At 41.7% G+C, this 12,308-nt stretch overlaps 1 protein-coding gene across 1 annotated transcript; it reads left to right on the top strand.

Moving 5' to 3' along the window:
* Positions 1–6,000: 6,000 nt before the first annotated feature.
* Positions 6,001–7,994, top strand: LOC135467568 (poly [ADP-ribose] polymerase tankyrase-like). Its single transcript, XM_064745341.1, has one exon. It carries the CDS (start codon positions 6,001–6,003, stop codon positions 7,978–7,980), a length of 1,980 nt encoding a protein of 659 aa, XP_064601411.1. The 3' UTR covers positions 7,981–7,994.
* The last annotated feature ends 4,314 nt before the right edge of the window (positions 7,995–12,308 follow it).

The raw sequence follows: 12,308 nt of genomic DNA, 5'->3' as shown, positions 1-12,308 counted from the left end.
ATATTTATTTATTTATTTGATTGGAGTTTACGCCATACTCAAGAATATTTCACTTATACGACGGCGGCCAGCATCATGGCATCATCAGCGCGTGTGCGTGCGTGTGTATATATATATATATATATATATATATATATATATATATATATATATATATATATATATATATATATGTGTGTGTGTGTGTGTGTGTGCGTGCGTGTGTGTGTATATATATATATATATATATATATATATATATATATATATATATATATATATATATATATATATATACACACACGCACGCACGCACACACGCTGGTCATTCCTTGATAAGACTAAGACGTTCGAGACTGCAGTGGGAATAAAAAGTTGAGAAGGCTCATTTGATTTTCTTTATCATTCTCTCATTTCTCTACATCAGAAATTTTTCTCGTCTAGATGGGGAAGCCACATGTCCTAACCTTAAACTTGCACACTTACTAACTAGCCTCTTCCTCTTTCGGATGTGGTTACAGCATGACACATGGGGGAGACTTTTTTAACAGCCTGACGGCCAGCATCATGGCGGTTTGCCAGCGTGTGTGTGTGCTTGTGTGTGTATATATATATATATATATATATATATATATATATGTATATATATATATATATATATATATACACACACACACGCGTGCGCACACACACGCTGGTCATTTCTTGATAAGACTAAGACGTTCGAAACTGCAGTCGGAATACACAGATCTAGAAAGTTGGGAAGGCTCATTTGATTTTCTTTATCATTCTCTCATTTCTCTACATCAGAAAATTTTCTCGTCTAGATGGGAAAGCCACGTGTCCTAACCTTAAACTTGCACACTTACTAACTAGCCTCTTCCTCTTTCGGATGTGGTTACAGCATGACACATGGGGAGACTTTTTTAACTGACTGACGAGTTCAGAGTGACATTACTTCACGGCTGAGCAAGCAGCGACATAGCGCAGTCTTCTCTGTGCACAAAGCGCGACCAGCCGTGACCTCATGCGGCATGTTGTGCAGTGGCTTTAATCTCCCGCACCAGTCCAAAAGGCGGATCCACAGTTCACGAATTGAGCAGTGATGAGAGCCCTGACTTACGTAAGGGATCCTAGTACATGCTAACATAAAGGACAATTGTGATTTTCATCCCCACTCCCAAACAGAGATGTTTTGATGGTGGACGGAATTGCAAGTCCTCAGCATAGCGTGCCACTTGAGGACATAATCAACTGGGTAAGTGCATGGGCCGTTATACAAACGCTAAACTACAGATGTACCGTGAACGTACTTAGCATAGATTCTACCTACAGTTCTTAACTTAGGAGCTGTATGTGTTTCACGCCGCTGGTTTATAAATATTACAGTATTTAAGCACATCAACATACATGTTGTTCTAGTATGAAATGAAGGAACGCCTTCATTTTTAATTGCAGACGTTACAATCCCTTTGTTAGTTCACACATACCGGTACTTTGCCGGCATGAAAAGGAACGTCATCAACACAGTAATAATCAGTAACATCCTTGGAGTGCTCGATTTATATGTAGGCCTAACCTGTTCAGAAACAACATGCGAATTTGGCGAATGAGAATGCGTAATCCTATACACTCGTATGGAAAGCGGGTATAATGTTCATGGGGCATCTTTCCCACCCAAAGCATGCGGTCCAGAGTTTTGTAGTCTATTCCTGCTTTTACGATGGCCAGTTTTGAGCAAACTTTATCACTGATATTTGCACGATTGTATAACGGTCTACTCACACATTGCAATGGGGACCTTCGTGGCTTCGTGTCACTACATCCGTCTTTCACTTCGTCCGTCTGTCAGTCACTACGTCCGTCTGTCAGTAGGCCTACGTCTGTGCGGCTTTTTCTCCGCAGTTCCGTTCGTTACCCTGTAAAATTTTTAATACAAAGGTGAGCACTTGTTTTGTATAGTGTATATTAGGATATATTTGAGTTAGGTGATAATTTATGAGATATGATGCATTTAACATTTATTGGACTATCTAATTTACTTCACAGATTATATTACACAGCGTTACATACTTTTTCTGTTATCCTTATATTTGATTAAAAGGTAGTTTTCATTGTACATCTTTATTATAATTTTGCATATAACAAGTTTAAGTTTGGTGATAATTCATGAATTTCCTCTCAAGTTGCTATGTAACAGAAAGCAGCGTATACTTCTTCATTTGAGAACTGTTCCATAGGCGCTGTTTTCGTGTTAATGTTCGCAAACGTATTCAAATTATATCTAATAAAGTGTATACATTTTTCTTTAGATTAAGAATTCAGTAATCTGTATTCTGACTATTTTTAGTGTTCCATATTGTTGTTTTTTTAAGCCGTTCGTGGGGACCAATAGGTATGGATCGCAACCTGGCTACCTTGACCTTTGTAATTCAGTCCACGATAACCAGACAGCTAGGGAGGTGGCGAATATGTGAGATAGCGAAGCGGCGAGCCAGTGATATAGGGGAGCGAGGTAACGAGGTAGCGAAGCGAGGTAGTTTAATGAGTCATCTCGCCTCCTCGCTGCTTCGCTCCTTGTAATAAAGGGCAAGGTAGCAAAGTGGCTTCCACAAATAGGAGATTATGTGTGTTACTTGCAACAGTCTTCTTTAGCAAGGCGATCTCTAAACGACCGTGTTTATAGCTCTGTCTCACATAAATTTCTGGCTGAACCGAACTGTCACCTCGTGTAACTTTCATACGGACCGTCAGACTTTACTTGCTTATTTATTTATTTGATTGGTGTTTTATGCCGTACTCAAGAATATTTCACTTATACGACGGCGGCCAGCATTATGGTGAGAGGAAACCGGGCAGAGCCCGTGGAGAGCCCACGACCATCCGCAGGTTGCTATCAGACCTTCACACTTACGGCCGGAGAGGAAGCCAGCATGAGCTAGACTTGAACTCACAGCGACCGCATTGGTGAGAGGAGACCTGAGATCAAACCGGGTCGGGTCATACCAAAAAACTTGGTGGTGCTTGTGATCACCTAGCTCAGTACTGGGATGTTAGAGCAAGGAAAGAGGACTGGTTGGTCCGGTATCAGTATAATGTAACTGGGCGGGGTGTCATGTCTGATGTCTGATGATATTTCTGTGGCGCCAGCATTTTAGCGGCAAGGACTCGCCCTACCACAAGAAGATTCAGTATGTGTACACACATCACGACTCCTTAATCGTCATATGACTGAAAAATTGTTCAGTGCAACGTGAAATCCCAAGCATATACATACAGGCTTGAGAATGAATTTTCTCCTCAGCATAACGTAAACTAGTATTTTATCATGTTAGCAGAGACTACCTGAAGGATTGGTTTCATTAGGCCTACAGTTGTATTTATTGAATGGCAATCTGCATGTGTTCAAATGGTGGTGATTATGCCAGTGTATGATATTGTGCCAACAGCTGCAGGTAACATATTTGCAAATGATATTATTTTTTTATGTAGGACCACAGCGTGTATTTTGTTCTTCCCGGCTGGTACATTCTCGCTGTGAAGCCTATTGTTACTACATGTTGGTATAGCATGGTGCAAGTCACGGGTGTTCGATAACGCCCTTGATGTTAACTGCTTTTTAACAGTTATAAATGTTCCTGAAATTCGTCATTTGCCAGCATTGAGGGGTTAGAACAAGGAAACAGGACTGGTTGACCTGGTGTCAGTATATTGTGACTGGGTTGGGTGTCATGTCCGGTGGCTTCGGCATGATACTTCAGTGGCGGCAGCACTTTGGAAGCATGAACTCGCCCTGCCACAAATATACACAGTACATGTACACAAACTTAATGACTCCTTAACGTCAATTGACTGAAAAATTGCGAAGAACGACGTAAAACCCCAAGCATATATACATACATATATTTCTAATATGTGTTTAACCAAATGGAATAGTCACACACTTTGTCGCCGGTTAATTTGTCATAATGATATATTTTTCTGTCTAAAACTTGGCCGTCTGAGCATTTTCCCGCATGGACAATTTCTCTAGTGAACATTTTCCCTTTGGACATTTCCCCCTGATATATATGTAGCCAAGGTACTAGTATTTGGTCAAATATACAGTGTATATGGAGCCGATTTGTTGTTGTTATATTACATATAGTAGATTTAAGTTTGTATTTGTAATTTTGCATAATTGGGTTTTGCAGCACATTTTGCTTTATTAATTCATGAAACTATGAATCTGCTTTACATGTATAAATCTAGGGGGTTGTGGAGATGTGCGCCATTGTTTTGTAAAAGTTCTATTGTACCTGGCTGTAGTTTCTGGAGTCAGACTTGGATCTGTCACTCCACATGATGCTTAACGAGATTACAAGGGGAGGACTTGCTTAACAATCCATGCCTACCAGGCTACTGCATTAGATGGTAGCATACCTGTTACACCCATATAAAGCTGTTTGGCCAAACTGTCATGATTTTAAAGTTGTGCAAATATGTGATAAACTGCAATAAACGATATCAAATAAGAAGAAAAAATGAGTTCACTTCCTAGTTAGACGTATATACATTAGGAAATTGACCTGTAGAGGGAATGTCTGTAGAGGGAATTGTCCACAGAGGGAATTGTCCTACGGGGTAAATGTCCATAGAGGAAATTGCCCTGTGGGGAAAATGTCGATAGAGGGAACAGTCCTTAGGTGTAAATGTCCATAGAGGGAATTGTCCTGTGGGATAAATGTGCATAGAGGGAATTGTCCATAAATGTAAATGTCCAAAGTGGGGAGTTGTTGTGTGGAGAAAATGTCCATAGACGAAATTGTCCTATGGGGTAAATGTCCATAGATGTAAATGTCCGTAGAGGGATTTGCCCTATGAGGTAAATGTTCATTGATGTAAATGTCCATAGAGAGAATTGTTCTGTGGAGAAAATGTCCATAGACGAAATTGTCCTATGGGGTAAATGTCGATAGATACAAATGTTCATAGAGGGATTTGCTCTAAGAGGTAAATGTCCATAGATGTAAATGTCCATAGAGGTAATTGTCCATAGATGTAAATATCCATAGAGGGAATTGTCCTATGGGGTAAATGTCCATGGAGGGAATTGTCAATAGATGTAAATATCCCTAGAGGGAATTGTCCATAGAGGGAATTGTCCTATGGGGTAAATGTCCATAGAGGGAATTGTCCTATGAGGTAAATATCCATAGAGGGAATTGTTCTATGAGGTAAATATCCATAGAGGGAATTGTCCTATGAGGTAAATATCCATAGAGGGAATTGTTCTATGAGGTAAATATCCAAAGAGGGAATTGTCCATACAGGGAATTGTCCATGAATGTAAATATCCAGAGCGGGAGTTGTCCATAGATGTAAATATCCATAGAGGAAATTATCCATGGGGGGAATTGTCAATAGATGTAAATATCCCTAGAGGGAATTGTCCATAGAGGGAATTGTCCTATGGGGTAAATGTCCATAGAGGGAATTGTCCTATGAGGTAAATATCCATAGAGGGAATTGTTCTATGAGGTAAATATCCATAGAGGGAATTGTCCTATGAGGTAAATATCCATAGAGGGAATTGTTCTATGAGGTAAATATCCAAAGAGGGAATTGTCCATACAGGGAATTGTCCATGAATGTAAATATCCAGAGCGGGAATTGTCCATAGATGTAAATATCCATAGAGGGAATTATCCATAGAGGGAATTGTCCTATGGGGTCATGAATGTTCGCGCTCCTCATGAACTGTCTTTACGCTTAAAGATGTTTAAAGATGTACGCGTTACGCGTACATCTATACAGAAACATTGATGTATAATTACAAACAGTAAAAAAAAGCACATTACATGGGCCAAATTTTCTTAGGACAATATACATCCCTTCTTTAAGACAGTTGTGGGTTTGAAGTGTGAGTACAAAAACATCCACTGATCTACGTAAAATGAAGTTTTTAAAATATCACACGCTTGTATCTTAGGACTACAAATAATATTAAAATTCTGTTGTTGTCTTTTTTTTAAGGTAAAGATGGCAGCCGAAGATATACAAGAACTTCACGAAGCCATCACCACAAATGACCTCAGTAGCGTGACAAGGCTTGTTCGCCAAGGTGTTGACTTGAATTATTGCATCAATCGGCAAACAGCTTGTACAAAAGCCATAAATGTCGGCGATGAAGTCATACTGGACGTTATTGTCGAAGCTCCGTATTTTAACCCCAACTCTGCCAATCAGTTTGACCGGACACCTTTGTATGCGGCCGCTAAGAACGGTCAAGTGAATCTGGCAAAACGTCTGCTTTCGTTGGGAGGTAACGTTGATCAGGCAGATATATTAGGAATAACTCCGCTTGGGGCTGCAGCGTGGTACGACCACCCGGAAATGGCTGACCTTCTGATCGCACACGGTGCTAGCGTCAACAAAACGTCAAACGGCGGAGAAAGCCCACTTTACCGAGCCTGTAAGAACAATCGTCACGGCATGGCCCTTGCCTTAATACGGCATGGTGGCGACGTGAATATGGCAACCAACGACAGCCATAACCACCCGGGCCACACCCCTCTGATGGCCGCAATTTGTGGAGTAAATTACAACGTGTACACATCGATGCTGGACAAAAGTGTTTCTAAAATGGCTGCCTTGATTGACGTTCTGGTAATAAAAGGGTGTGACCTCAACGCTCGGGATTTTAGGGGTCGCTCAGCCTTGCATTTGGCAGTGTTAGACAACAACGTGTGTGCTGTATGTCTTCTTTTGGAAGCCGGATGTGATGTCAACTTGGTTGACAAGTTCGACTTTAGTCCTCTTCATTGGGCTTTTCAAAGAAATCAGCAGCGCCACTATTTAGCCAAGGTACTGATGCTGTACGGAGCGGACGTTAATTTTTACCTCAATACCTTAGACACCAAGAAACGAGACGCATTAAGCATGGTTCGCGAAATAGAAAAGAAACCTCTTGGTTCAAGGAAAGAAAGACATGAGATGATACGTTTGGTATTGTCCTCCATAAGCCCGTATCGTCTTCAGAATTTAAGTGAAATAAGTGCAACAGAGGAGAAGCCCGTCGACGTTATAGACGAACCTATTCTTGATAAACTGTTACTTGAGAGACAGTTCACACTTCAGTCATTTTGCAGGTATGAAATAAGACGACATATCAAGGGAGGGGCTCTGAACAAGATTCAGAGAATGCCGATAGCCAAACGTCTGAAACTCTATCTAGACTTGGAACATGATAGCATGCGATTTCATCCTATGCACGTCAACGAGTTATATATCGCAGTGGGAGAAGAAAAGCTCGGGCGTATTAAAGAACTGATTGAATCCGGAACGGATGTGGAGGCACCTCTTTGGGATAAGGTACCGCTGACTCTGGCGGCAGAACTAGGCCATTATGAGGTAGTGGAACTATTGCTGTCGCTGGGAGCTAAACCGTGGCATCTGGACGCATCCGGGGATTCCGCACTGCACCTAGCCGTCCGGAATTCTCACTCCACAGTGGCCCGGTTACTTATAAACACGGGTGTTGATGTCGAGCTCAGAAACAAGGTACAGAGAACTCCACTGCTGGAAGCTGCCTTTGTCGGCGACAACACAACCTTTGACATACTGCTATCGGTCGGGGCCAATCCTGATGTCTACCAAAGCGATGGTATCACACCGCTTCACTATATGGCGGGAAACGGCAATGTGAAAATGGTGCGTCGTCTGCTTGTCTTAGGAATGGATCCCGATGTAACTGACGGTGAAGGCGGTCGACCCATTCACATAGCAGCGTCTAAAGGTAGATTGTACTCGGCCTTTCTCAGGCTTCCAGCCTTGTACAGAGATGAAGACCAGATTGATCACGCAGGCGTCATTCGGGCTCTTTTGAAAGGAGGGTGTGACGTCAGTGTGAGAAATGTACACAGAAGAAGTGCCTTGGATATAGCTAAATCCATCAAACATTTGGGCACTCAAGAGATTATAAAAGTGCTTGAAAATCCCTCTGAAGCTTTCAAAACATAATGGAAATAATGTTCACCGTCATTATTTACTACATCTTCTACCGTATCATCGTGGACTGCAGAAATAGTAATACTTTTTAGTAAAACGTTTGAAATAGTGTAACTATGACACTATGAGCGAATGTCCCTGTGGTCATTGAGGTTTGTCTCTCTATCTTTGGCTATAAAGATAACTGCTTAGGTGGCCTAATGGCTAGAGCGTCCGCCTCGAAGTCGGGAGACCCGGGATCAAACTCGGGTGGGGTCATACCAAAAACTAAAAATGGTACTTCTTACTATCTCGCTTGGCGCACAGCAGTGAGAGGTTAGAGCAAGAACAGGACTGATTGGACCGGTGTCAGTATAATGTGAATGGGCGGGGTGTCATGTCTGGTGTCTTCAGAAAAATTGTTAAGTACGGCGTTAAAGTCCAAACATTCATTCATTCAATCAATCACTCATTCTTGCTATAGGTCAGCTGCAGCTGTAAGTCAGATACCCGGCATAGTGCGGAGGTTTACAGCGGCTGTAAGTCAGATACCCGGCATAGTGCGGAGGTTTACTGCGGCTGTAAGTCAGATGACGGGCATAGTTTGGAGGTTTACAGCGGCTGTAAGTCAGATGCCCGGCATAGTACGGAGGCTTACTACGGTTGTAAGTCAGATAACCTGCATAGATCGGAGGTTTACAGCGGCTGTAATTCAGATACCCGGCATAGTGCGGAGGTTTACTGCGGCTGTAGGTCAGATACCCGGCATATTGCGGAGGTTTACTGCGGCTGTAAGTCAGATGACGGGCATAGTTCGGAGGTTTACAGCGGCTGTAAGTCAGATGCCCGGCATAGTACGGAGGCTTACTACGGTTGTAAGTCAGATAACCTGCATAGATCGGAGGTTTACAGCGGCTGTAATTCAGATACCCGGCATAGTGCGGAGGTTTACTGCGGCTGTAGGTCAGATACCCGGCATATTGCGGAGGTTTACTGCGGCTGTAAGTCAGATGACGGGCATAGTTCGGAGGTTTACAGCGGCTGTAAGTCAGATGCCCGGCATAGTACGGAGGCTTACTACGGTTGTAAGTCAGATAACCTGCATAGATCGGAGGTTTACAGCGGCTGTAGGTCAGATACCCAGCATAGTGCGGGGGTTTTACTGCGGCTGTAAGTCAGATACCCGGCATAGTACGGAGGCTTACTACGGTTGTAAGTCAGATAACCTGCATAGATCGGAGGTTTACAGCGGCTGTAAGTCAGATACCCGGCATAGTGCGGAGGTTTACTGCGGCTGTAGGTCAGATACCCGGCATAGTGCGGAGGTTTACTGCGGCTGTGAGTCAGATACCCGGCATAGTGCGGAGGTTCACTACCGCTGTAAGTCAGATACCCGGCATATCAAGACAACAAGACTATCTGGACAACAGTCGTGAAACTGGACTTGACTTTAAGGTTAATTTGATTCAGTCAGGTTTACCCACTGTTGATAAGAGAACATTGACTGGTTAACTTAATTAATCAGAAAGCAACACAGAACTGGGCTTTGTAACTACAGGTAGAAAAAGCTACAAAGTGCCAGCCGGAGAGACTGTTGTAATGAAATGTTTCACAAGAGCCAGAGTCGATAATCGTTCAGATGTAATATTTGATCCAAATGTGGAGCATTTGTGGCCTGAAGGTGTACATGTTCATGCTTCACTGGTGACTATTAACAGAGGGACCAGAGTGGCTGTTGATGTAACTGTAACAAACGCGTTAACACAAGAAGTTAGTATTAAGGGTGGTTGCCATGTTGGCACATAGCATCAAATTCAAACTGTCATTCCCATAAGTGTTGTAAAGTCTGTAGAAACTTCACAGTAAAGTGTTACACATAATCATGGAAAGGAACTGTGGCATCCGCCAATTGACTCTTGATATTGTTTGACCCTTGAGATTCAAATTATTAAGGTGTCCTTACAATGAACAAAAATAGGTAATACCACTTTTAGATTCAACCTGCAAAGCTGTGCTCAGTTCAGTCAAATAAGACGTACACTATACTTTAGTTTGTTGTCATTACTTCTTGGTAATGCGCACGCAAGCTTGTTAACAGGTTTAGAATCCCACAAGATCACGCGCTCACAATTACTGAGGCGACCTTCTTCCAACCACAGACGCTGGTGCACGAGGATAGGCTTGATAAAATAGTCGTCTAAGATAAAGTTTTCCGTTTATTCATTTCATAAGCCGGTATGCGAGTACACACCTCTGCCAAAAATGTTTGACGCGTGCCACCTACCAAACAAAGATTTGATTTTGATTGATATATTTTGATTTGTGTTTTACGCCGTGCTCAGGAATATTTCACTTATACGACAACGGCCAGCATTATATTGGGAGTAAACCAGGAAAAGCCCGCAGGTTTCTGACAGAACTTCCAACGAACGGCCGGAGAATCAAACAAAGAAAGGCATGCAAAGAAGACAATTTTGAAGAAACTAATTTATTTGAATGTAGCTATAATCAACTTATCGTGAATAGTTCCAGGCTATAGTGAAATAGAAAGGTAATGTGTCCTGGATGAAATATAAATTGATGTGTTACTTTAGGGTTTCCTTGATTACAGTCATTCATCTGTGATGTTTTCATGGACCTGAGACATCCTGCCTCGAAACCGACATTGTGAACACTGATTTGAGCTCGATATTTGTATCGCCTGCCATCTGAAAGAAATCTTTGACGGGGACCACGTTTCACCATGTTTACCATGCATGTGTTAGAAGTCCTGTTTTACTTGTTTTACTGTTGTTTATTAACGCCGTACTCAAGATTTTTTTCGCATGTACAATAGCAGCGAGTATTTCATGGTCGGAGGACATATTTCCTCGAGTGAAAAATCATATGGATGGACGATATGTGGTCTTTAACGATCTTTTCTTGTTATGGGTGCAGAGAGCAGCGTGAACAGTTAATTGCACCGAAGTCTCGCGAATAATGGAGGGACGAAATCCATAGCAAATACCTCATTCGATCGAGAACTGTATTGAATATCTCTCTGAGTCTCTGTGATCTAGCTATTGAAAGGATAGTGGCAAACAAGGAGAAGAATACATAAATGGCTATGAAAAGGTTTTCTAGCGTGGTGCACGATTTGAATACTTATTTCACTCAGTGGACTATAATATACCTGTGTATTTCCAGCATCATTGAAAACTGTTGACTACTTCTCTTTGCATGATTCCGTCCTATTTTCGTACTGTATACTTTCTTAGTTCTTTGGTGGCTTGTGCTATACTTCGTTTTGGGAATTGGCCTTGCGATTATTGTTTCATAGCTGTCTTAGTTCTGTCTAATTTCACTTAAAGGAAAAGACCTCTAAAAATAGAGGTACGCATCACTAAACATACCACTTAAAAGTAGGCATAAATATACTTTCATTTACTTTTTAGAAAGTTGTGCAAAGCGGTAAAAAAGGTCAAACATTTGAATTCTTAGGTGGATCACACTGTAACAGTTTAGGAACTATGACGTCACAGGAAGTTTTCAACTCTAATCACGACACTGAATGTTGGAATAGCTCTTTTTACCCATGAGTATAGATTGCTGAAATAATGTTCCCCAAAATTCCTTCCTTCTGGTGAACATCAGGAAAAAAGATGATGTAACGTCAGAGTTTCTAGATACCGTCAATATGGCTCTTAAAGCCCAGCTGAGTGTTCAAATATTTGAATGACTTTCAACACTCTTCAGAAAGGTCTGAAAAAATAAAGTGTTTTTACGCATAGTTTTCAGTTGTCTGTATGACGAACCTTACTTCATATGTTAGCTTTCTTTTACTTTAACTTGGGGGTAGGGGTTGTATAGAAGCATTCATGTTAATGTATGTCTGACACGTGTCTGACACGTGATTGGAACGGTCTGCCAATATTGGAAAGAAATTCTGCTACCGAGTTCTTAAGCTATACAAGACATGTGAATACTTTATGTCAACCCTCCGTGGTCTAGTTGTTATCGTGCTAGAGCAGTACAACGTATCGGGAGCCTCTCACAGATGCGATCGCTGTGAGTCCAGCTCATGTTGACTTTCTAGCCAGTGGCACGCGGGAAGTTCTGCAGAAAGCTATGGATGGTCATCTGTTTTGACCGTGATCTTTCAGATTTCATTCCACCATAGTGATAACCGCTGTCGTGTAAATAAAATATTCTTTAGTCTGGCGTTAAACTCCAGTCTAATAAATAAATAAATAAATAAATAAAATCCTTATCTGTGGTAAGAAAAACTGTTAGAATGAGCAAACAAGGGGAACAACTCCAAGAACCATGTGGCTGTGTGAGAAGTAGCATTTCCTGATTTGATGGGAGTTAGCAAAAGCTAT

This window comes from Liolophura sinensis, chromosome 6, assembly GCF_032854445.1.
Source record: "Liolophura sinensis isolate JHLJ2023 chromosome 6, CUHK_Ljap_v2, whole genome shotgun sequence".
NCBI lineage: Eukaryota > Metazoa > Mollusca > Polyplacophora > Chitonida > Chitonidae > Liolophura > Liolophura sinensis.
Note: the sequence above shows the minus strand (reverse complement) of the source record. Positions and strands in the feature narration are given on the sequence as shown.